Source organism: Pleurodeles waltl, chromosome 9 (assembly GCF_031143425.1).
Source record: "Pleurodeles waltl isolate 20211129_DDA chromosome 9, aPleWal1.hap1.20221129, whole genome shotgun sequence".
Classification (NCBI taxonomy): Eukaryota; Metazoa; Chordata; class Amphibia; order Caudata; family Salamandridae; genus Pleurodeles; species Pleurodeles waltl.
The window spans coordinates 11,912,005-11,937,173 of NC_090448.1; the positions used below are offsets into that span (position 1 = coordinate 11,912,005).

The 25,169-nt window shown below is 48.3% G+C and overlaps 1 protein-coding gene across 4 annotated transcripts in view; it reads right to left on the bottom strand.

The window, feature by feature from the left end:
* The window catches only part of SHQ1 (SHQ1, H/ACA ribonucleoprotein assembly factor), a 166,511-nt gene that overhangs the window by 67,006 nt on the left and 74,336 nt on the right, over window positions 1-25,169 (bottom strand). For 3 of the 4 annotated variants that reach the window (XM_069206108.1, XM_069206105.1, XM_069206106.1), the window contains one exon: window positions 19,025-19,078. The exons of the other annotated variant lie outside the window; for it this stretch is intronic. In XM_069206108.1, the coding sequence (XP_069062209.1) occupies window positions 19,025-19,078 (54 nt within the window). The remainder of the gene's footprint in view (window positions 1-19,024; window positions 19,079-25,169) is intronic. 4 annotated transcript variants of the gene reach the window in all.

Consider the following 25,169-nt stretch of genomic DNA (forward strand, 5'->3'; position numbering starts at 1 on the left):
CAGAATTTACACGAACAAAGAAACCGTCACAATTTAGAATTGTAGTGTGCAAATTAGAAATGCATAACTCAAAGTGCAGTTTGTGACCCCATGTGAAACAGTACGGTGAAAGGGGAGAAGAGCAGGGCCATCTCCCTCCTCCTGATAAGTTGCAATCAAACGTATTGATATTCTGGGACTGCAAATACAGTCCCAGACCACTGATGTAATAACCTGATAATGCAGGCAGAAGTCAGTGCCCAAGTGACAGGCAGCTCACACTGTGCGAATGCTGGTTGCAGGCATGAAGGAGAGCAAACACTGATGTAGGGGAAAAGAGTTCACTCACCAAGATGTCCACCCACTGCATGCAAGTTTTGTTTGTGGGTCCATTCAATGAGCCAATGAAAGTGGGGGAGAGAGATAAGGTAGGGGGTTCAGTGCATCCTTACCCACTCTTAGGACCCCTTAGCCATGTCAAGACCTAGAGCAGTGCTTCTGGGACCAGTGGGTACCCGGCTCCTAGAACTGTCTAAGGGCCACTCCTAGCATTGCGGGGGCACCAGACACATGCAGGCTGGCAGGGTGTACTGGGGCATGTGACGTCACGACTGCGAGAACTGATCTCTTCGTAAGGCCAGGCCACCTTGACGTCAGTCTTTCTTCCCTGCGACCCACCTAGGACGCCCCAAGACACTGCGTACTGGCGCGGGTCCTGGATGGGAAGGGACCTGCGGCTGGGGTGGGCTCTTCACGTGGACACCTCCCGGGACAAGCTTCCCTTGCCCTGGTGCGACCGCCCCTTGCCACCCTCAGGCCGTGTAATGGCGCCAGCGCCAGGAGTCTGGCATCATAAGGGACACGCTTAGTGAGGCAAGGATGGGGTCAGGGGTGCATTTGGGGGTGATCGGTGCGTTGATTTCAGGAGTGTGAGTCCCACCTGAGCCATCAGAGTCCTTCAAGCAAGTTAACATGAGGCCTGGTCAGTGGTCAGCGATGTCTGGGGGACGTGGGGGCAGAAAGGGGGCACAGACCTACCCAGCGCACCCCGCCTTCGGAGGCAGAGCCTCGTGCGCCAGGGCGCATCACAACCAGCCTAGGGACCTTGGGTGGAGGGGAGCCAAAGGCCGCCCCCCCTGGAAAAGGTGCAAAATCCCACAATCGGGACTGGGCCGGGTCCTTTAAACAGGACAATAGTGCGCAACGGTCCAAAGGCATCGAACAGGGCAAAGGTCTTAATGTTCCTGGAACCTCCTCCCCCACCCCCCCCCCCCCCCCCGAAAGAACAAGGTTTACGGGGTTTGCAGCGTCGGCCCCCCCAGGTTAGCATGGCGAAGGCGGCGGTAATAAACCGGTACCACCCCCACCCACGGGGTGCTTGAAGACCCAAGGGAGGGCACAGGTGCCAGAGCGGCGGCCTTGGGGTGCCCAGTGCCAGGGACACCAGGGTGCATCGGAGGGGGTACGTGGCCTGCAAGGCCTTAGCCACACCCGGTGCAGAGCCACATGTGAGGTGACAACTGAGTATCAGTCTGTGAGCGGAGACTGAGCTACCGGTCCCCATCAATGGTTTATCATTGATGTATAGTAAACTCAGGCCTATCATTTCCAATCAACGACTGTGTGTTCCTGGGGGTGGGTGGTTGTTGGAAGGTTGGTCCGGGTATCACAAGTGGCCTGTGTGAGAACAAAACAGGGAGCTCGGTCTCGCACAGTTACTCAAACACATGGTTGTGAAGCTCGGGGACAGTGAGGATGAGTCTGGACAGCAAGCCCGAGGTGGAGATTGAAGCGCCCGCATGGTCCTCTGCTAGCAAAAGAGAGAGTCCCCAAGTACAAGAAAAAAGAGAAAAAAAAGGCAGAGCAGAGAGGTGCAAAAGAAAGATGGGTCGTCAACCCCAGAGTGACCGGGGTCACGTGCCACCTGCGCCAGGCTGGGGGCAGCTGACCAGGGTCACGTGCCGCCTGTGCCAGGCTGGAGGTAGCTGACCGGGGTCACGTGCCGCCTGTGCCAGGCTAGAGTACCTGACCGGGGACACGTGCCACCTGTGCCAGGCTGGAGGTAGCTGACCGGGGTCACGTGCCACCTGCGCCAGGCTGGGGGCAGCTGACCGGGGTCACGTGCCACCTGTGCCAGGCTGGGGGCAGCTGACCAGGGAGTCACGTGCCACCTGTGCCAGGCTGGAGGTAGCTAACCGGAGTCACGTACCGCCTGTGCTAGGCTAGGGTTCCTGACCGGGGACACGTGCCACCTGTGCCAGGCTAGGGTACCTGACCGGGGACACGTGCCACCTGTGCCAGGCTGGAGGTAGCTGACCGGGGACACGTGCCACCTGTGCCAGGCTGGAGGTAGCTGACCGGGGCCACGTGCCGCTTGTGCCAGGCTGGAGGTAGCTGACCGGGGCCACGTGCCGCTTGTGCCAGGCTGGAGGTAGCTGACCGGGGCCACGTGCGGCTTGTGCCAGGCTGGAGGTAGCTGACCGGGGTCACGTGCCGCCTGTGCCAGGCTAGGGTACCTGACCGGGGACACGTGCCACCTGTGCCAGGCTGGGGGCAGCACACCGTTGATGTCAGCGGATGGGCAAGACACGCAGGAAAGGATTTACCAGGGATCACCCTGAGTACTATCAATGAGGGAGTAATACCCTTAATGCAGAGAGTAACAGGGCATGTCCACAGTGAAAGCAGCAACGGTTCGAGGGTATTTGAGGATACTGGCAGGGCAGTGCCAGGAATACCTTCCACAAGCACAGGTGCAAAGCGAACAGGGGTCCCACCGCGGAGCGGGTACATTCATCCCCGTATCACATCCTTAGCATCCCAGCCCGCGAGGGTAGCAAGCGACCCAAGGGAGGGCACTGGGGCAAACCCCAAATGCAACCGTACAAGAATAGAGGTGATAATGTATAAAAGACTGGCAGAGCACTCGGCAGAGGCCACCCTACTATCCAACTCTCTCCCTCTTTGGGGGTCACGCAATGCACGGACAGGGACTAATGAACGCTTCAGCCACTGCATCGGGAGTGTAGGAAAGAAAGCACCTAGACATCAACAACAACCACCACAGCCATGAAGGGTATGGGTACAGATGAACAAAAGGCGCCAACGGGGTGACGGCCAGGCGGCTAGTACGGGTCCTGCTGAGCAACCAAGGGAGGCCGATCTCAAAATCTCAGAAGAAAGAAGGGGCCAGGAGGGGCAAAGCCAGGCAAACTCATCCAAGGATCTGAGGACAGAAAACAAGACAGATAAACACACACTTCCCACTTGAACAAAAATTCTTAAGAGGAGAATTTATTGAGATGCTTTCCCTGATTAGGGCCCAGAGGCAAACCACAGGACAGTCACAAAAAAAAAAAAAAAAAAGGAAACTTTGGGGTTTGCGACACCAAGAACATAAGCATGCCATGATCGACTAACAAGGCAGTTGCACGAAGAACCTGACTGATGAATTTGCTCTGCGGAAGAGCAATGAGAAAAGACCGAAACCCTAATTTTCCTGGTTTCTGAAATATCTTAATGCTCAAACAAAACGGAGAAGAAAACGTGAAAAAAACTGTAGATAATCACCCTCCCCCAATCCAAGCTGTTTTAGGGCTGCCAGAGGAAGCTATTAATCTCACATTTCAAGGCCTAGTCATCACACATCAAATCACTTCTGACACCTCCAAGAATCCCCCAAAATGTATTTTCAAAGTTAAACTGTCAAACAACCCTGCTCACGGCGACATGGTCCATGCTCCATGCTCCATGGCCCAAACACAAAGACTTTGCTGAGAATGATAAAACCATTCAGCCTTCATTTCCCCCCAAATCTGTCAATTCTGACGACCACAATTCCATCTGGAAGGTGAAATCAACGTTGTCTCATTCTGACTAAGTTGGAGAGACAGTTTCTTGATACTATTGGTTAGGTTAATCTTCAAAGGACTTCAACAACGCTGCACTTGGAACCATCGGCAAGGCGCTTGCCAAACATCTGCTGCCCTACTGGTAACTGTAGTGACCTCCTCACTTATGCAAGATACTTTACGCAACTGTATAACAATCAGCCAGGTCTCTCCCTGCTTGAAAAAGACATCAGCCGATGCCAGTGAAACCATTTTCAGTCCTCTCTCCATCTAAAGTACGATGACTGAAGGCTGCGTAGCCTCCCACCTCTTCATATCCAGGCACATAACCTCCTCAAGTATCTCCACTCCGGACGTACACAGGGACACAGCCGCAAGACTGCCCTTCAAGGGGCTGGGAACGCACTCCTCTTCCTCAACTTGGACCCTCCTGCCTACTTTTCCTTCTAGACCACTTGGCAGTGGTCAAAACAGGCAACTCCAAGTCACTGGTTAAATCCTGAAGGATCAAGTGGGCCTGGAGGTAACGGTCCAAAGCTGGTTCACGTCCAATTTATCAAACCATTCTCAAGAAGTCAAATTACGGTAAAAAGGATCTCTCCTGATCTCAGCTTCCGCTTAACCAGACAGCCACAGAACTGTGGACACACCAGAACTAGATCTCAAGATAGGGACCCTTGACCAAACTCAAATGTGGTCTCAGGAAGACCCTCATTCAGTGACCTCTGTTTCAACGGATCAACTAAACTTCCTCCGCAGCTCACCAGACTGATCCACTGGTGATGTCCAGCCTCACTCAAGGCACTACCATTCATCTCAGAAACCCTTAGAGGAAACCCAGACTTGTTTCGTTGCAAACTTAGTGCTAAGAGGCGACTCAAAATACCACACATGGAGGTGTCAAGATCACCTCAAATCTAGAGCCGGCGATCACGCACACCTCACACCTGGTGATCACCAAAAACGTACCTGAAGTAGTGCTAATGGGATCTATGTCACATACTCAAATTCCTTTGAAATCAACCCGAAACTTTCTGAGCTATACAGACACATTTGGTGAACGCTCTGTAAGAAAAAGTTCATCTGTGCTGCGATTTCTCTTGCAAAACTATTTTTTTTTTTTTACATTTTTCCCTACAACGAGAAAAATAAATCACTCTGAATGTGTGTGACAAATTCTGAATTTTGCACATTTTTCAAAGAGAACTGAAGGGAAAAATCTGAAACCTTTTATAGCCCTGAAAGTATCAACTGTACATGGTGAAACACAGGACTGGTGTGTTAGTCTAGATGTTGAGGTTTTAGAACAGTTCTCTGACAACACCCACTGGAACACTTCTCCTGATGAAAAAGATGTCGACACCATGGTTACATGGTGGTCACCCCACGGCCACACTGATCACCCATGAGGAAGCCACAATTAACTGCTGTTAGTAAAAGCACAACAGGACGTGGTCCTCTCATGCGAGTCCGTGCTAGAGGATATCACAAGCATCGTCTGTTGTGTATATATCCCCTCAAAGGCACCATTTAGATCACATTTTGCACCGATTCACACGGGTGATCCCTAGAGAATCTTCAGGTTCAGCTGAAAGAGTTTACAGGTAAAAGGCAGTAAATCGCTTCTTTAAGAAGTGCAAACGTCTAACAGGAATAATTGTGCCCTGGGGTACAAATATCTCTTCTGTATAGTGCTCTGGTACATTCTGGCTAGCCTAATGCTATGGAAGTCACACACATACATATATTGCAGGTGTTGTGCCATTTCTTTTTTAAGAAAAAAATGATTTGCTCCAGGTTTTAAATCCAACCTCCCTAGCTGCAGCCTAATTTGAAATTTGTCTTATCAGGCACAGGCATTTGCCAAGATCGGAGCTAATTTGTCAAAATGCTGTGTAAAGTGTCTGGCTGAGAGCACAGCTGCCTCCCTGCAGCCCAGGTTTTATTCTGCTTCTGAGATATGTAAATCCCACCGCTGGCTTTCTTAGAACAGCTGCAGAGCCACAGCGTTCGGTATCTCTGGAAGGACGCGCCACAGCAAATTTATACCTTCAGCTCGTCATTATTTCTGGGGACATCCGTGTTCTTCCACAGATACACTCTAATCTAAGGATACTCACCGAATATTATAAACACACTTATGGATGCTCACAGGTGTTGCACTGAAAACAGAAATATGAAAACCTCTGTAAATATTCACAGGCGTACCAAAGATGCTGCAAATTTACACCTTCAGCTTGTCATTATACCCAGAGTTATCCCGGTTAATCCAGAGAGACACCCCGATACCAAGGAACATATGGATACTCACTGAATATATACATGGGTATTCACAGTGACTCCAAAGGAATAAATCCATGGACACCTGCTGGTGTTCCACTTCAAAACAGTGACAGTACTGACCGGTGCTGCTAGCGTGTTCGAGGCTTCACTTGACCGGTGTGCCGTTTTTTCCCGCCATCCTGTAAGTGTTTTTCCATTTTCAGCGCCTTGCCTCTTGCGCTTCTGCCCCCGCCGTGCCCCTTCTGATTGTGCCACTTTTCACCGCCCTGTAGTGCGTTTTACTGTTTTTTCAAGCGCCTCGCCTCCTGCGCTTCTGCCCCCGTTGTGCCCCTCTGATTGCTGTCTCCCTGATTGTTAGACTGTGCCATTAGTGTATTTCTCTGATTGTTTTCAAATTGTGACTGTTTGTTAAAATTGTGGCTGACTTTTTTGCCTTGTTTTTCGTGTTTTCGCCCCTTGTGCGCTCCCCCTTGCTCTACGCTCCCTGCCGCTGCCTCCCTGTGGCCCCGCCCCCCTCGCGCCCCCATTCGCCGCTCCCTCCCGCCTCCCAGCTGCTCCTCCCTCCCTCCTCCCTTCATAATGGCTGGTGCTGCGCGGACGCCGGAGGCGCGCCAGAGGCAAGCCCGTCTGCACCCGTCCGCGCCTGGACCGCGCCCAGCGCCAGCCCCCCTGCTCCTCACGCCCCGCACCTCCTGCTTCCGTTACTCGGCCCGCGAACTCCTCGCCCTCAACCCTGGCCCCTCCACAGAGTGCTTCCTGGCCACCCCGAAGCACACCAAAGGACCTTTTTCCTGCCGCACCTGCAACTTCTCCTGCAACAGAACTACGAAGCCAGCAACAACCAACACAAACCACCTGCACTGCATCCTCCTCAACACACGCTCCGCACGAAAACACGCCATCGAGCTCTGGGACCTGCTCGACAGCACCGCCCCAGACGTGGCCTTCCTGACCGAAACCTGGTGGAACGACTCTTCGGCCCCTGACATCGCCATCGCCATCCCTGACGGCTACAAGATCACCAGAAGAGATCGCACCAACGGAATCGGCGGAGGGATAGCCATCGCCCACAAATCTACCCTCAAAATCCACACCCACACGGACGACGCTCTCAAGACAGCCGAACACCTCCACTTCCAGATTCACACGGACCCAAACACTACCCTCAGAGGAACCCTCATATACCGCCCTCCAGGACCAAGAGCCCCCTTCAGCGACACCGTCTCCGACCTCGCAAGCACCCACGCCCTCGCCTCTTCAGACTACATCCTCCTGGGAGATCTTAACTTCCACCTGGAGAACAACAACGACGCCAACACCGCATCACTGACCACCAACCTCCTCAACCTCGGACTCCGTCAACTGGTCAACACCCCCACCCACATCGCCGGACACACGCTTGACCCACTCTTCACCTCAAGCAACCACATCTCCTTCAGCCACACCTCCGAACTCCACTGGACCGACCATCACTGCGTCCACTTCACCTTCAAGAAAAACACTGAACACCACCGCATCCCTCTACCGCCTCACCGCCGCTGGGGAAAAGTCACCGAAGACCAACTGACCAGCACACTCGCCAAATACCCACCACCCGAACCCACCAACCCGAGCACCGCCGCCATCAACCTCCATCAATGGATCCTCAACTGCGCCAACACCTTAGCCCCACTCAAGAAACCCACCACCAACCAAGAAAAGAAAAAACCAGCCTGGTTCACAGACGAACTGACCACCTCCAAAAGCACCTGCCAGAAACTCAAGAAGAAATGGATCCTCCAGCGCACACCCGACAACCTTGCCACCCTCAAGGACGCCAACCGTGAACACCACCAACGGATCCGACTCGCCAAGCGCGCCCACTTCACAGAACGCCTCAACAACGCCCACGACTGCAAAGAACTCTTCTGCATCGTGAAGGAACTCTCCAACCCTAACGCCAACGACGTCCCTCCCTCCCAGAAACTCTGCGACGATCTCTCCACCTTCTTCCACCAGAAAATCGCAGCCATCCACGACAGCTTCAACACCGCACCTCCGCCAGACCCCACCCCCGACGACTCCTCCCACGCCTGCCGCCTCACCACCTGGACCCAAGTAGACGACGCCGAAACCCTAACAACCATGAATTCCATCCACTCAGGCTCTCCCACGGACCCGTGCCCACATCACGTATTCAACAAAGCCGACGCCACCATCGCCCCCAAACTCCGCAATATCATCAACCTCTCCTTCAACACCGCCACCTTCCCGGACAGCTGGAAGCACGCAGAAATCCAACCCCTCCTCAAGAAACCCAAGGCTGACCCCAACGATCTCAAAAACTTCAGACCGATCTCTCTCCTCCCTTTTCCAGCGAAGGTCATCGAGAAGATCGTCAACGCGCAGCTCGCCCACTTCCTAGAAGACAACTCCATCCTAGACCCCTCACAATCTGGATTCAGACGAAATCACAGCACTGAGACCGCACTCCTCGCCGCCACAGATGACATCAGACAACAAATGGACAACGTCGAAACCTCAGCCCTCATCCTCCTCGACCTATCAGCCGCTTTCGACACAGTCTGCCACCGCAACCTGCTAACCCGTCTCCACGAAGCCGGCATCCAAGACAAAGCCCTCAACTGGATCTCATCCTTCCTCTCCGACAGAACCCAGAGAGTCCGACTCTCACCCTTCCGCTCCAAAGCCACCAACCTCATCTGCGGCGTCCCCCAAGGCTCCTCTCTTAGCCCAACGTTGTTCAACGTCTACATGGCCCCCCTCGCACAACTGGCCCGTCATCACAACCTCAGCATCATCTCCTACGCCGACGACACCCAGCTCGTCCTCTCCCTGACCAAAGATCCGCTCACTGCCAAAACCAACCTCCACGAGGGATTAAAATCCATCGCCGAGTGGATGAACAACAGCCGCCTGAAGCTCAACTCCGACAAAACGGAAGTCCTCATCCTCGGACGCACCCCTTCGGCCTGGAACGACTCCTGGTGGCCCACCGCCCTCGGACCCCCACCCACCCCAGCCAGCCACGCACGAAACCTCGGCTTCGTCCTCGACTCTGCCCTCACCATGTCCAAACAGATCAACGCCGTCTCCTCTTCTTGTTTCAACACCCTCCGCATGCTCCGCAGGATCTTCAAGTGGATTCCAACAGGAACCAGGAAGACGGTAACTCAAGCCCTCGTCAGTAGCAGACTTGACTACGGCAACGCACTCTACACAGGCATCCCAACGAAAGACATCAAACGACTCCAACGCATACAGAACGCATCCGCCCGCCTGATCCTCGACATACCCCACCGATGTCACATCTCCCACCACCTGAAGGACCTCCACTGGCTCCCTGTGGATAAAAGGATCACCTTCAAACTCCTCACCCACACACACAAGGCAATACACAACACCGGACCCACCTACCTAAACACCAGACTCAACTTCTACGTCCCCACACGTCAACTCCGCTCCGCCAACCTCGCCATCGTCCCCCGAAACCAGCGCAAGACCTCTGTCGGCAGATCCTTCTCCTTCCTCGCCGCCAAGACCTGGAACTCTCTCCCCACCTCACTACGCCAGACCCAGGACCTCCTCACCTTCAGGAGACTCCTCAAGACATGGCTCTTCGAACGCTAGGAGCACCCCTCTCCCCTCCCTCCCCCAGCGCCTCGAAACCCTGTTGGGTACATAGCGCGCTTTATACATTCACTGATTGATTGATTAGTGCAACCACCATTGTAAGATTACTGTAGGGCTCAGAAAGACCACTCGTATTGGCGAGTCTTGTTTGATCAGGCCCAGCTATTTTTAATACTTGCTTGAGATGACACTGAACAGGTGTTCTGTTCAGCTGAAAAGTGGAGGGGCAATAAAAGATGCCTTTAAATCTTGTCCTCGTGTCACATTTGCTCTGTGTTCACAGACAGAGGTCACAAGTCTGTTTTTCTTACAATTAATTTTGCTTCTGACTGCAGAGTTCCTGGACTTTGTAAGGTGAACTGTGTGACCTGCTGCTTAGAATGTAAAATAAAAGGATTTAGGGCGTCAGGTTATGCCCAACACACAAAATGTAAATGACTAAGTCAACTGCGCAAACATTTCAAAATATATTTCAGTAGTTGTGAAAACCCTTTATTTTTTTTATATATTTGTGTGATTAAAAAATATTTTAATAGGATGAAAACAAATCAGAATACGTTTAATGTTGCTGTGCAAAGGATTAGTTTTCTGAAACCCAATTTTCACAGATTGTTAATACACTTGTTTTTTCAGTAAAGCTGCAAGTCAGTGGAGCGGTTTTTGGACATTTCTTGGAAAGTTACCGTATGTAGATGACAATATGTTACCACATCATGGTTTAGTAATATATGTATTAAAACTGAGTGTTTAAACAAACTGAGAAACACTCCTGCCCTGATTGCAATGTTGTTAGTAAACTAAAATAAGACCTAGATTACGTGGGCTAGGCGTCATGGGTATGTGGGCTAGATTCTTGTGAAGCATGCAGCAAACTTTAGTCTACTTAATCATACTGCAGAAACGCAGAGCTCACATATTTGAAGGTGCAATCATATGTGAGAATTAATAAAAAGGCGACTCTGTAGACTATTTGCCTAGGATCACACAATTTGAGACCCATTTACGGGTCAAGTACATTACAGTTAGGTTGAGTAGATTAAGTTACTCGACCTGCAGGGCTAGTAACACTTTTATGATTTTTTGAGTCCTGTACTTAGCAGAGGAACCGTTCATGTTTACAGAATAATATGCCATGACTAGGTCAGTTACTAGAACAAATACCCTTGTTTCTAAAAGGGTTTTACAAACCAACAGTAAAGAGAAACAGAAAGAAATCTATATAATTGTAAAATACAAGTGTACAATGTTTTTAAATATAATTACAAGAAAGTTGCTTCAACTGAATAGGTCTTTGACCAAAATTTCCATATATAATGTGTTTCAAAATGTTAACTATCAAGGAAGTCAATGTAGCCCCTTTGTAACTACCCCTTATAATCAATCATGCAGCTGTTTCAAGAGCTCAGTCTGACAGAGGGACATCATACTACACAGAACCACAAAGAAATACTTAAACTATATCCTAAAAACTGAAGTATTCTGCAAAAGAAAAAAAAAAAAGAAAATTATCCACTAAACTGAAAATGCTCTATTCCTCCTTAGGAAAACAGAGAATTTGAACTCCCTCACCAGGGTTTACAATCTCACGTTCTACAGGCTGTGCTCAGACACTGGGGCCTTGAACACTTGAGTCGGGTCTGAACGAGGTACAAGGACTGCAGAATCTTCATGAGCAGTGTGCCCAGTCTCCCGCCAAACGCGCCAGAACAGCAGTTCTGAGTTCAGATACTGGTACCCTGTCAAGGAGCACTACTGGGGGGTCTCCACTGCTGGAAAGGCTTCAGAGCTGTATTGGCAGGGTGTATTATCAAGGTAATCCAATCCCTACCCCATGGGCAGACATCAACTATGCACTCTTACACAAGGCACCTCCTTAACACATCACCTCTCACACGCCCCACTCAGGATCCCTTAGCTCAGGCAAACACACCTCTATCTCCTACTATTTTTATATATAGTGCCGAGACACACCGAACACCTTGCACTCCACTATAGGACAAGCCTGCCTTAGGTTCCATTCCCGCCCTTAACTGGTTACATCTCCCTCGACATCGCTCCAGCTCACTCATAGCTTCCCCCTCAGACCTCTGCGCCTGCTCCAACCAGGACCACCGCAATGGTTTCTATTCATGCCTATACGGCACCCTCGCTCTACTGCCCCCACGGAACTGTCCTCGGACTCAAACTTCCTTCATTTAAACCACTCGCCTACCATCCTTGCCTCCACCGCCACAAGTAAGAACTAGACCTCCGCCTCCTTATCTCGATCATCCTCATCCTGGCCCGGCCCGGCCAAGCAACACCTGTGCGTCTGTGGGCGTATGACTGACTCATATATTCATTAGGGAGACAGCAGGCAGCGTCTCCCGGCTGTACTCAATGTGCAGGTCCTTTTGATAGCTTGCCCCACGGTTCAGCTCGAAGAAGGCCTGTTTTTCACCAGCGAGTTTGTAAAAGGCTTCAATCAGCCAGTGGCAGCCTGGTGGGGAACTGGGTCATTCCAAACTCATATGGTTGTAGCTACAACCAGGTGTACAGACCCACAGTTGACTTAATGACTCTGATTCTCAGAGTCAGCAGCAGCTGTCCCACACACACCCTCAATTACTCAACCAATTAATAAAACATGCAGAACGATGTCAAGAGCATCAGACAACATTACTAGATCCTTTATTTATGCAATAACTTTACTTTAATATATATATATATATATATGGAAAATGTCACTCACCCAGCGTACATCTGTATGTGGCATGTAGTGCTGCAGATTCACATGCTGTGCATAGATCGCCATCTAGTGTTGGGCTCAGAGTGTTACAAGTTGTTTTTCTTCGAAGAAGCTTTTTTCGAGTGACTGCTCCTCTCGGTGATTGTGCGCATGGGCATCAACTCCTTTGTTCGATTGTTTTCCCGCTGGAGGGTGAAGTAAGGAGTCAAGAATTGTGTATGTACAACTATAAATATCTAAAAAGTAAATCAGATGTCCATGCAATGTATATACATAGGTACAAATAAGTACTACAACGGCTACAGGCACCTGTTGAGGAGGGAGGGTGCATGTGAATCTGCAGCACATCATGCCACGAACAGATGTACACTGGGTAAGTGACATTTTCCGTTCAGTGGCATGTGCAGCTGCAGATACACATGCTGTGCATAGACTGAAAAGCAGTTAGTCGTCCCAAAAAACAGCGGTGGCTAGCCTGTAGGAGTTGAAGTTGTTTGAAATAGTGTTTTTAGCATCGCTTGTCCAACATTGGCTTGTTGTCTAGATAGCATATCCACACAGTAATGCTTGGTGAATGTATGTACTGTGGACCATGTAACCCATATTTGCTTTGCATATATCTGCCATTGCTATATTTCCTAAGAATTGCATGGAGGCACCTTTTTTCCTAGTGGAATGTGCTTTTGGAGTTAATAGCTGCATTTCTGCTATGAGGTAGCAAGTTTGAATACATTTTACAATCCATCTAGCTAATCCTTATTTTGAAATTTGATTACCTTTATGAGGTTGCTTGAAAGCAACAAAAAGTTGTTTAGCTTTCCTAAAGTCCTTTGTTCGGTCTACATAATACATTAGAGCTCTTTTGAGATCGAGTGTGGGGAGAGCTCTTTCAGCAGTAGAGTCTGGCTGTGGAAAGAAGACTGGCAATTCTACTGACTGATTAATGTGAAAAAATGAGACCACTTTAGGCAAAAACGTTGAATTTGTCCTAAGTACTACTTTGTGTTTGCGTACCTGGAGGAAAGGTTCTTCTAGATTAAATGCCTGAATTTTACTTACTCTTCTCAAGGAAGTAATTGCTACCAAGAAAGCAACCTTCCATGTGAGAAACTGAATAGCGCAAGAGTGCGTGGGTTCGAATGGGGGACCCAGAAGCCTTGTGAGTACAATATTAAGATTCCAGGCAGGAGCACGTGGAGCTCTAGGTGGAATATGCGCTTAAACCCTTCCATAAAAGCTTTTATGACAGGAACGCTAAACAGGGAGGTATGTTGTATGTTTTGAAGGTAGGCCGATATGGCTGTTCGATGAATTTTAATAGAGGAATAGGCAAGATTTGCTTTTTGTAAATAAAGCAAACACCACACAATATCCTGTACCGATGCTTTAAGTGAATCTATATTTTTAGGTTGACAGTAGTATACAAACCTTTTCCATTTATTTGCATAGCATTGCCTGGTTGTAGGTTTACGTGCTTGTTTTAGAATGTCCATCCATTCTGCTGGAAGCTGTATGTATCCAAATTCTATGACCTCAGGAGCCAAATCTCCAGGTTGAGCATACTGGGATTGGGATGCCTGATCTGACCGCTGTTCCGAGTTAACAGGTCTGATCTGGTTGGAAGCTTATAATGTGGTACTACCAGTGTTGTGTACCAGTGTTGGCGTGCCCACGTGGGAGCTATGAGTATCCTGTGAGGGAAGTGTGACGCATTTTGTTGACCAGAAACAGAATTAACAGGAGAGTGGGAAAAGCGTAAGCAAATATCCCTGACCAGTGGATCCATAGAGCATTGCCCTTGGACGGAGGTTGTGGGTGCCCTGATGCAAAGTTTTGGCATTTCGCGTTTTCGCTTGCTGCGAAAAGATCTATGTTTGGTGTTCCTCACATTTGAAAGTAATACTGAATTACTTGTGGGAGAATCTCCTATTCGTGTATTTGTTACTGCATCCTGCTTAAGAGGTCCGCTAGCTGGATGTGTATCCCTGGGATGTATTCCGCTAGCAGGTGAATGTGATTGGGAATGGCCCATTTCCACATTGTTTGCGCTAGAAGGGATGAGTGTGCCCCCCCGTTTTAGCAGATAATGCGTTGTTGTCATGTTGTCTGTCCTTATTAAGACTGTTTTGTGATCTGTGGTTGGAATGCTTTGATGGCTAAGAACACCTCCAGCAATTCCAAGTGGTTCATGTGGTAAGTTTGCGGGATTGAGTCCCATTCCCCGTGTTTTGTAAGATTGTCGGGATGGGCTCCCCGACCTGTCATTGATGCATCGGTGGTGATTATGGTCAGTGGCAAAGGGTCCTGAAACGGCCGCCCTTTTGATAGGTTGGTGTGATGCCACCACTGCAGAGATTTGTAAGTTTGTAGATCCAACAACACTAGATCCCGTAGTTGACCCTGTGCCCGAGACCATTGTCGCAAGAGACACTGTTGCAGGGGTCTCATGTTTAGACGTGCATTTGGCACTATTGCTATGCATGAAGCCATCATTCCCAATAGCCTCATGACAAACCTTACCGTGTAGGTTTGATTGGCCTGCATTTGGGATATGAGGGAGTGAAACGCTTGTATCCGTTGTAGATTTGGGTAGGCTAATGCTGACTGAGTGTTCAGAATTGCTCCCAGACAAGGTTGAATTTACGCTGGCTGAAGGTGAGATTTCTGGTAATTGATTGTGAACCCTAGAGTGTGTAGGGTATCCATTGTGTACTGTGTGTGCTGTTGACAGTTTAGAATGGTGTTGGATTTTATTAACGAATCGTCTAGATAACGGAAGACATGTATGTGCTGTCTTCTGAGGTATGCTGCGACTACAGCTAGACACCTTGTGAATACTCTTGGTGCTGTTGTTACTCCAAAGGGTAGTACTTTGAATTAGTAGTGCTTGTCTGAAATTACGAACCTTAAATACTTGCGGTGAGCTGGATGTATGGGAACGTGGAAGTAAGCGTCCTTTAGATTTAGCGCTGTCATGTAATCTTGTTTTTGTAGCAAGGGAATGGCATCCTCTAGAGTGACCACGTGAAAATGTTCTGAGGATATATAGATTTAAAGGCCTGAGATCAAGAATGGGTCCTGAGAGTACCATCCTTTTTTGGTATAAGGAAGTATAGGAAATATACTCCTGCTCCTTGCTGCGAGATGGGAACTATTTCTATTGCCTCCGAGTAATAAGAGATTGTACCTCTTATTTCAGTAGAATAGTGTGTTCTGGAGAGTCTGTGAGAACAAGGTGGAATATTTGGTGGAGCAGAGTTGAGCTCTAGGCAATAACCATTGCGGATAATTGAGTACCCATTGATCTGTGGTGATGTTTTGCCAGTGAGAATGGAATTGTTGCAGTCTTCCTCCCACAGGAGACATATGGGATTGTGGGATGTTTGGGAAGTCATTGTTTAGTGGGTGTGGAAGTACCCTTTGGGGCTGCAAATTTTCCTCTGGCCCTGAAACTGTGTCCTCTGTAAGAGCCTTTAAATGACCCCCCCATGGTAGTACTGCTGTCCTTGCTTTGGATGGGAGGTAGAAGCCTGTGCAGTCTGGGTTTTAAAACCTTCCCTAAATTGAGGTTTCCGAAAGGAACCCCGAAATGGTGTGGTATAAAGGGCTCCCGTGGCTTTTGCTGTCTCAGTCTTTTTTGAGTTTTTCTATGGTTGTGTTCACCTCTGGTCTGAAGAGTTGCTGTTTGTTAAACAGCATATTAAGGACCGCCTGTTTCTCTGGTATAAAACCGGAGGACCTCAACCATGCATGCCGTCTAACTGTGATGCTGGTATTAACTCCTCGAGCTGCAGTGTCAGCTGCGTCTGGAGCAGACCTCATCTGATTATTTGTTATGGCCTGACCCTCTTCCACAATTTGCTGCGCCCGCGTTTGGTGTTCCTTGGGTAGGTGTTGCAGGAACTCTTGCATCTCATCCCAATGTGCCCTGTCATATCTTGCTAACAGGGCCTGGGAATTGGCAATATGCCACTGGTTGGCTGCTTGTGTTGCCACCATTTTACCCGCGGCATCAAACTTTCTGCTTTCTTTGTGAGGGGGTGGGGTATCCCCAGAAGACTGACTATTGGCGTGCTTCCTGGCTGCACTGACCACAACAGAATCTGGGGTAATTGTTGTGTGATGTAAATTGGATCTGTTGGTGCAGGCTTAGATTTTTGGTCAGTCCCCGGTGTTGGAACCCTAGCTTTAACTGGTTCTTTGAATATTTCTTCTGCGTGCCTAAGCATACCAGGAAGCATTGGTGAACACTGGTATTGCTTTTGAGTTGAGGATAGTGTATTAAAAAGGAAATCCTCTTCTAAAGGTTGTGCATGCATTTGTACTCCATGGTATGCGGCTGCCCTGGATATTACTCGGTTATAAGCTGTTCTATCCTCTGGTGGGGATGGTCTAGTAGGGTAGAGCTCCGGATCATTAGATGGTAAAGGATCCGAATCATACAAGTCCCATGGGTCTACAGTGTAACTGGAATCACCCCTTTGTTCTTCTTGGGAAGAAGTGTTTGAGTGTGACGGTGAAGGTGGTGGACTGAGAGGTGGTGGTGAAAAAAAGTTGCGGTGAATGTGGTGGAGAAAGCTGAAGAGGTTTCGGCTTTTCCTTCTGCTTGAAAATGTCTGCCGGTGGTGGGGCAGTATCAAGAGTCTCCTGAAATGCTAACTTTCTTTTAGTCTGTTGAGGCGAAGAAGTCATTAATTTTCCAGTCTCCTTCTAGATGTGGATTCTTCTCCGCTTGCTGTTCATACCTCTAAAATAGGTTGAATGTCCAATTCCTCCATTTGATGTTCAGAGGTATGTTCTGTGCCCTTAGAGGAATGTTCAGTCAATGTTTTGGGCACCCGCCTCATCCGAGCCGAAAGCCCTGTCTACTCTGTATAAGATTATGTTTTCGGCTCCGAAGTCGGACCAAGATGTTTCGGGTCCGAATCAGTTAGCCGAGGTTTCGGCTACGAAGCAGTGCATACTCTTTTCGGATCTGATGATGTTGGGTGTCAGCTCGGTTCGGAGGTTGAGGCTTGAAATTTTCAGCTTGACCCCGACACTGAAACAGGCGTGGTAATCTGTTGGAGTGTTTGGCCTTTTTTCGGCGCTGAACCAAAGGGTCGTCGACAATTAATTTTTGCCGGGTGGAGCCATGCCTTGACAGCAGTGATGGACCCAAGTTCTTGCTAGTTTTTTTTAAAAGCTGGTGTTGAGGCAGGTGCACTCACGTACTGCGCCACTGCTATTGGCTGGCTGCCATCATCTGAACCCTGCTCGGGTTCAGAGTCTGGGATCAAAACTGCTGTTTGTGTCTGCTCCTCTTTGAGGGTGTCGATGGTGGACTGTGTGTGCTTGGACACCATCTCCAGCCTTCGTGCCCTTCGATCGCATAATGTTTTCTTCGATTGAAAAGACCGGCACGCCTCACAGCTTTCTTCGATGTTCCGGAGAAAGACAGAGATTACAGACCAAGTGCTGGTCGGCATAAGGATATATTGCGTGGCACCGAGGACAGAATCGGATTAGAGTCTGATCCATCAGGCTATGATGTAGTACGCCCGAACCAGCCCAAGGAGGGCGCGAGCACCCGAAAGGGCATTTCCGTGATCCCGACTGTACTATCTGATCGAGTGCAGAAGAAATGGCACCCAAAACAATACAGACGGTATGAGAACATTTTGCGAGAATATAAAGTTTCTGGAGCAAGAGGGAACACATCCGAACCCGACGGCGGAAAGAAAACAATCTAACAAAGGGGTCGATGCCCATATGCACTATCACCAAGAGGAGGAGTCACTCGATCCCGTGACTCGAAAAAAGACTTCTTCGAAGAAAAACAACTTGTAACACTCTGAGCGCAACACTAGATGGCGAGATATACACAGCATGTGTTATCTGCAGCTACACATATATACACACACACACACACACACACATATATATTTATATACATATATCTGAGAAATGTCTTCAAAAAGGTAATCCAACATAAACCCATCCAGCTATAATGACCTAAATTAAACTAATGTTACCATCAATGTTAATGACCCTAGGTTAATGTTACAAAGCATCTAATGCCATCAGTTGGCATGAAAAGGTGCCCATCTCTTAAATTATCAACTCAACCCACATTGCGCTTGCATCAAATTACTGTTATGTGCTGTGCATCACACGCACAAGACTGCCAACTCCACCCTCACTAGTATGTGGCAGACATCATTTTGCATTTTATATTTTTTTTCTTTTTTGTGAAAAAAAAAATCTGTAACCTTGAAAAAGCTCCAGACACACCTGGCCAAGGGTAAATTGTGTTGGCAATGCAAAGCGCTCAGGGTTTTGCAATAATTATGGTGTAATCACTTAAGGAATTATTATCAATAAAATAACTTCCCAAACCAATGGGGACGAGAACCATATTCTTTCACGGATACCAACACTGGAAGAATCAGGGGCATTAGGACTAATCAAAATTATTTCTCCCAAACTAAATAAATCCCACGAGTAAACACCTGCGTTAGTCACACAGAGCTGGAGGCACCAAAACCCACAAAGAAAGCCCTGTGCTCACCTGAAGCCAAGACAGGGACCCACTCAGTTTTCGAATGTTCCACGAAGACTCTACCTAAAACGTGTAAAAAGAGAAATCGCCATTATGGAATTGCTGTAAAAAACTAATCATATCCTCTGCTACAAATGAAGTATCTTGTTTTCTTCCTCTCTGCCTGTCTCACTGGTAGTCCAGTCTGGTTCATCCTTCGATCTCTATCTCTCATGGCCTGCCTCTGTGTTCACTTCGGACAGTCTGTCTTTGTCTGCCTCGTTTCTCTGGTTCTTCGATGGTCCGCCTGTCTCTCTGCTCCTGTATCTGATGGTTCATGTACCTCTCCCCTCCATCTTTACCCAGCTCTTTGGCCATCTATCTCTTGATGTCTCTAACCATCTCTCGGGCTGCGTGTATGCCGCTTCCCTGATGGTTCGCCTAACCCTCTGTCCCATTGCAGTGTATCTAGATATGTTGAGACTCGTTTGTGAATCAGCTGTTTTACTTTACTCTATTGCTTATCATTCTTAATGTACATAGTACATAGCCGAGGTTAGCTATTTCTTTAGTTCGAGCTCCAAAGGCCTGCCTTTTAAACGCTCAACACAGTTTGCATTATTTATAACTGTTTTAAGACTTTAGACATTTGACGTCATTTTTTATGATGACAACCATTTTTACTGTAAAAGATTTTATTCTATACCATAAACTATTTGTCTACAATTGGTACACAGCTGTCATTAGTGGTACTCAGGTATCAGACTCTACCTCAACACCATCACAGAAACAGACCTGTGAGCCTCAAACCAACATGGACTCTATGAGGCCTCAACTTTCTCATCCATGTGTAAGATGTGAACCTCAAATGAAGAGTCTCTTTACATTCTCTTTCCATTCACTCCCTCACCATCAGACACTCCTCCACCACTGACATGCACCATCGCACATCTGACTTCATTCTTACCTTGGCAGATTCTCAGCCACTCACCCCTCTGTCGCAAACCGTGACTCGTGCACCTCACACCCGTAGCTCCAATGGCAAACCCAGACACCATCAGGTAATGCTCACCAGAGTATTATCACAAGCTACGGTGTGAAGATCGTAAACAACCTAATTGAGCGAATCGATTCCTTCCTATGCCCTATTCTACCACACTGTATAGGCAGATTTGAACAAACACTCGTGCAGGCTAAACAGTGACAACACAAATCTAAATTACAGAGTCACCTGCTCTCTCTGGTATGGCATCTGCTAGCCAGTTTCCAAGGAACGCCCATCTTTTCCTTCCTACACCAAGGCTAAATCTTTTATGATGGGGTTTCTTTAATGGCTCAGATAAACAAACACACCCCCATCTCTTTCCTCCAACTCAAAACTTTCAGAACGTTCTTCCCATCTGTAGCAGTAAGTCCATCATCCAGGCCATGTTATCGTTCCACCTTCATTATGGGAACTCTGCATAATACAGCCCAATAAAATATTTAGTGGCAGCACATGAGGCTATCTAAAAGGCAACCAGCAGGTTAATTTTGAGCCTGTTACAGAGTCTCAGTCTTGCACGCTTTCCGGAAGAAGAAGACGAAGATGTGGCTGTTCATCACCACAAGGTTCTTGAGCATGGTCTCAGGCTTGCAGTCTTGTCGTCAGCACCTGGTCGCAAACCTGCTCTATAAATCCCACACTCAATAATTAGTTCACTATGTCCTACGCACATAACCCCAAAAACATCCAGAGGTATGGATAGTCTTGCCTACCTGCATCCTCAATATACAACACCACATGCAATGCTGGTTAGCTGGAGTCCAGTAACAACTGGTCACTTAAGCTGGGAGCAGTGGCCCCCTACTGGGTCATTACAACCGAGGTGGCTGTTTTGCTTTCACTAATGACCGAGCTGACAAAAATCTCTGGAATTTACTTCTTAAATTAAAGAAGACGTTTATTATTACTTCACCACAAGGTTACTGAGAAAGGAGATTAGTAGGTTGGAGGCACACGTTTAAAAATAGTCATAGCAATGAAAGGAAAATATATCAAAGTGATTCTCAACTGCAATGTACACAGCAAAAATATGTGATTATATCATAGCATAATTGCAAAGCAAAGAATAAAATCGAAATTCATCACCGTAGGGCCTGCCAATGCTCTTCATCTTTCTTATGCCAGCAAGTGGATGACTCCCTGTTCAACTGTGAGAAAGAGTTTTCCACCCTCACGGTACAAGTGTCTGTGCCTGGCATTTGACGTCCAATCCTGACTGAAGTCTCGGAAATGTCCCCTCGCTGCTGCCCAGGGACACCTTTTATATCTTGAATAATCATGGGAAAAAGCCTTCTGAAAGGCCCTTCCCTCTCAGATGTGAATTATTCACAAATGCTGGCTTGTTTAGGTAAACCTTCACAGGAATGTGTTGAAAGTTGGCTATTGTTCCGAGACACCCCTTTCAAGGTCAAACTGTTTTCTGCACTAAAGAAAAACACAAAATATGCACTTCCTTATCATGCTATTGTGTTCGACAAGAGAAAATACGAAAAACACAAGCTTAGTTTACCATGTGGGAAAACACAGCTCATCTGCAATGTCTCAACTGCAATGTCAAACGCCACGATAAAGCCAATAGGCAGCTAAACTGAATACAGAATGTAATCTGCAACTGGTGAACATTGAACAACTAATATGCACAGTGGTGAAACACAAAGTCAGTGGTCAAACATACTTATTTTCACTACAGGGCCCTGTGAAAAGTTATCACAAGGGATCTCACCTCGATACCAGAAACTGACAAAGTCAACATTTTCAGGTGTCAAAATCACGCAGAATAGACAATCAGGACTCTAGTGGCCAGTGGCTACCTGCCCAGACAAAGGGGGACTGGCTGCAGCTTACAACAAGGCTGTTAATACAATAGCTGCTAGAAACCTCATGCAGGTTTCATTGAGCTGGCGAGATGGGCGCTAAGCCTAGGTCTGAAGCTCATACCTCCAGATCTCACCAGGAAATCAAGAGCAGGTAAGTAGTGGCACCCCACAGGGCCATGCGAGGGGGGTGCAATACAGTCTCATACTGACGATGGAGCAGCGCCTCAACCTAGGTATCCCTGCATGTCTCTTCGACAGCTGGGTGACTTCGCAGCTACACGGAGCAGTCATCAGGCAGCTGGACCTTAAATTTGTCTCTGTGGATGAGGACACTTTTCCTGGCAGTGGCAGTCCAGCAGAAGGCCTACTCCTCCCAGGAGCTATGGTACCACCATGCACAGAATATTATATATGAAAGGTGACAAGCGTCTCCATTAAAGGATTACAACTGGAAGAAAAACTCGCAAAGGGGGAAAATCCACCTTTGACAATCTTCATGAATCTTGACTGAAGATTAAAATATCGCTTTTGATAGCTGCAAATATCCTAACTCCTCCTAACAACAGGAAGGAGAAAATGGCTGAACCAAGTACGGGTGGAGGACCCGACATGTCCTTCTCTAGTGGCAGAGGCGGGCCAATCAGAGGAGGCTGCACTTTTTGAACGGCCAATCATAGGTGGGAGCATTTTTCCTGCTCTACTCCTGTGCTTCTGATTCCAGAGCTTGCTGCTCAGGTGTGTCCATCTTGAAGTCGATGTACGCTGGCTCTATTCCATGTGTAATGGCTACCATCTGCGGAAGAAATGGGGAAACGGAGTGGGGCGTTTCACTCCAGAAAAAGAAAGAAAATGGACGTTAACCTGTAAGCATCTGTTAGTAGCGTGTATTTCTGTGGGTTCACACGCTTAGCATGCTTCAAGCATCCAGTGCTGGGCTCGGACGTCTGCAAGTTGTCTCTGTTCAAAGAAGTCTCTCAAGTCACAGGATATGATGCGACACCTGCCCTTCATGTGCATTCAGGGATAGGAGCTGGCTTTATATTGGAATGTTTTTGCAAGACAGTTTATATTATGTAGTGAGTGTAATGTTAAATAAAGTGTGTGATGCCCAATGTGTATTAAGAGACGGAAAATAATTAAGATATCTACAATGAACAGGGGCTTCATGGGAGGAGGGTGTGCATATGTGAACCTACAGAAGGAGGCGCTACGAACAGATGCTTAGATGGTAAGTAACATGTTTCGTTCATGGCACGTGCTGCTGTAGATACAAATGCTTAGCACAGACTGTAAAGCAGTGACCCTTCTAAAATGATGCAGATATGTGAAATAAAATTCTTAATACTGTGTGACCCACCATGGCCTGTGGACAGGCTAAAATACTTTCACAGTATTGCTTAGTAAAAGTGTGTGGAGTTGACCATGTGACTGCTTTACAAATATCCGGTAATCGGATGTTTCCTAAAAAGGCCACGACTGTTCCCTTTTTAAGGTCGGAGTGCACCCTAGCTCAGTGATTCCCGACATGTGGTCCGGGGACCCCTGGGGGCCACGACTGCTTAGTAAATTAAATAACATTAACCAATTGCCTCTGCGCGTGGAGGCCTAAACAGAGTGGAAACCTAGCGTGAGGACGGAGGGACATCTCTGGGAGTGTGGCATACCACGGGTATTAGCGACGGTCGCCTGAGCTTTTACACCACATATGGAAGTAGTGTGAAATGCCGAAAGGTGGAAGCAAATATCTATGACCATAGTACGCTGTCCACGGTCAGCAGGTGTGGAACCCTGGAGGCCAAGTGTTGGTATTTTACATCGTCTGGGTTGGTGGAAAAGTCTACGTGTAGAGCGCCCACCGTTGGAAGTACCTCTGTAGGACTTAGAAGATTTATTCCCCAGTTGTACATCTGCTGAGAAGGTTTGCATATTTATTAGCGATGGGTGGGGCTTGGCAACTTTTATGGTTAATCCAAAGCTGCGGAGCAGGGACGGCGCTGTTTGGTGTGAACTACACACAGCGCTTGGTGCTGGTCTCGGTCCATTGATCATCGAGCTAGGGAAAGACGCGAAAGCCCACTCTTCGCCAACCGGTGGCCACCATTGCTAGGCACTTGGTAAGCAGCCTCGGAGGAGCGGTGAATCCAAAAGGAAGAACTCTGGATGGGTAGTGACGACCACTTTGCACAAAGCACCGATGAGCAAGCTGGATGGGTTTGTGAATACAGGGGTCCTGGAGATCGAGCCACGCAATGTAATTTCCACATCGTAGAAGGGGGATAGCAGCCAATACAGTTGTTATGCAAAAATGTTCTGACGGGATGTAACGGTCGAGTGGCCTCAGGACGAGGATAGTTCTGAGGGAGCTGTCCGTCTTGGTCATTAGAAAGCAGAGCGAGGAACCTGCGTGCTTGTTGCTGCAGAGGCATCCTCTTTATGGCGCCTTCTTCAGGAGGGCACGCGCCTCCTCGTGAAGAAGCAGCAGATGTACCGTAGTCTCAGAGTGTGGCCCAGGTGGGAGGGGATGTGCTCAGTTCCATCAATGGCAGTGCAGGAGAATGAGTAAGACCTACTTGTGGGGTGCGATATCATCCCCACCATGGAAGGAAACTGCATAATTCTACACCGACAGGTGACACGTGATCGGGGGTGAAGTGTGGCAGGTCTGTGGTTGATGAAGAGCCCATTCGGCTGGAGCTACCTTTACTCCAGCCGCGGTTACCTCTGCAGGAGTCCCTACAGTAGCCCCGTCTGGTTTCCTAGTGAAAGGGCGGCTGCTGCCGCCTTCGGAAGAGTGCGGTTGCTAATGGTTCGAAGGGCCCCCATTGAGTTGACTGTCCTCGTTCAAGAATCTCATCAACCTGAGGACTAAAAAAGATACTCCCCTTCAAACTGGAGTTTGAGGAGATGCTGTTAAACCTCAGGTTTGAACCCAGAGATACGGAGCCAGGCATACCTTCTGAGCAACACCCTATTCTGCAGCATTTACGGCGTAACGGATATTAATGCTTGATATCACCTTTCCCCTCAGCTAATATCACCTCCTCAGCCTTCTATACTTCTCTGGTAAATGATTAACCAGCTTTTCCATTTCCTCCCAATGTGCCCTGTTGTATGCCAGAGAGAGCACCACAGAATCCGCTATCCTTCACCGAGTTGCTGCTCCAACAGCCGCCCTTTTAGCAGCTGCCTCCATCTTTTTGCTCTCCTTGTCTGGACGAGGAGCATCCCCCAGGCCTTGTGCAGAAGCTAACGTATGGTCTGTGTGAACAACCAGAGAGTCGGGTTACAGCTTGTTTCCTAATGTAGACTGGGT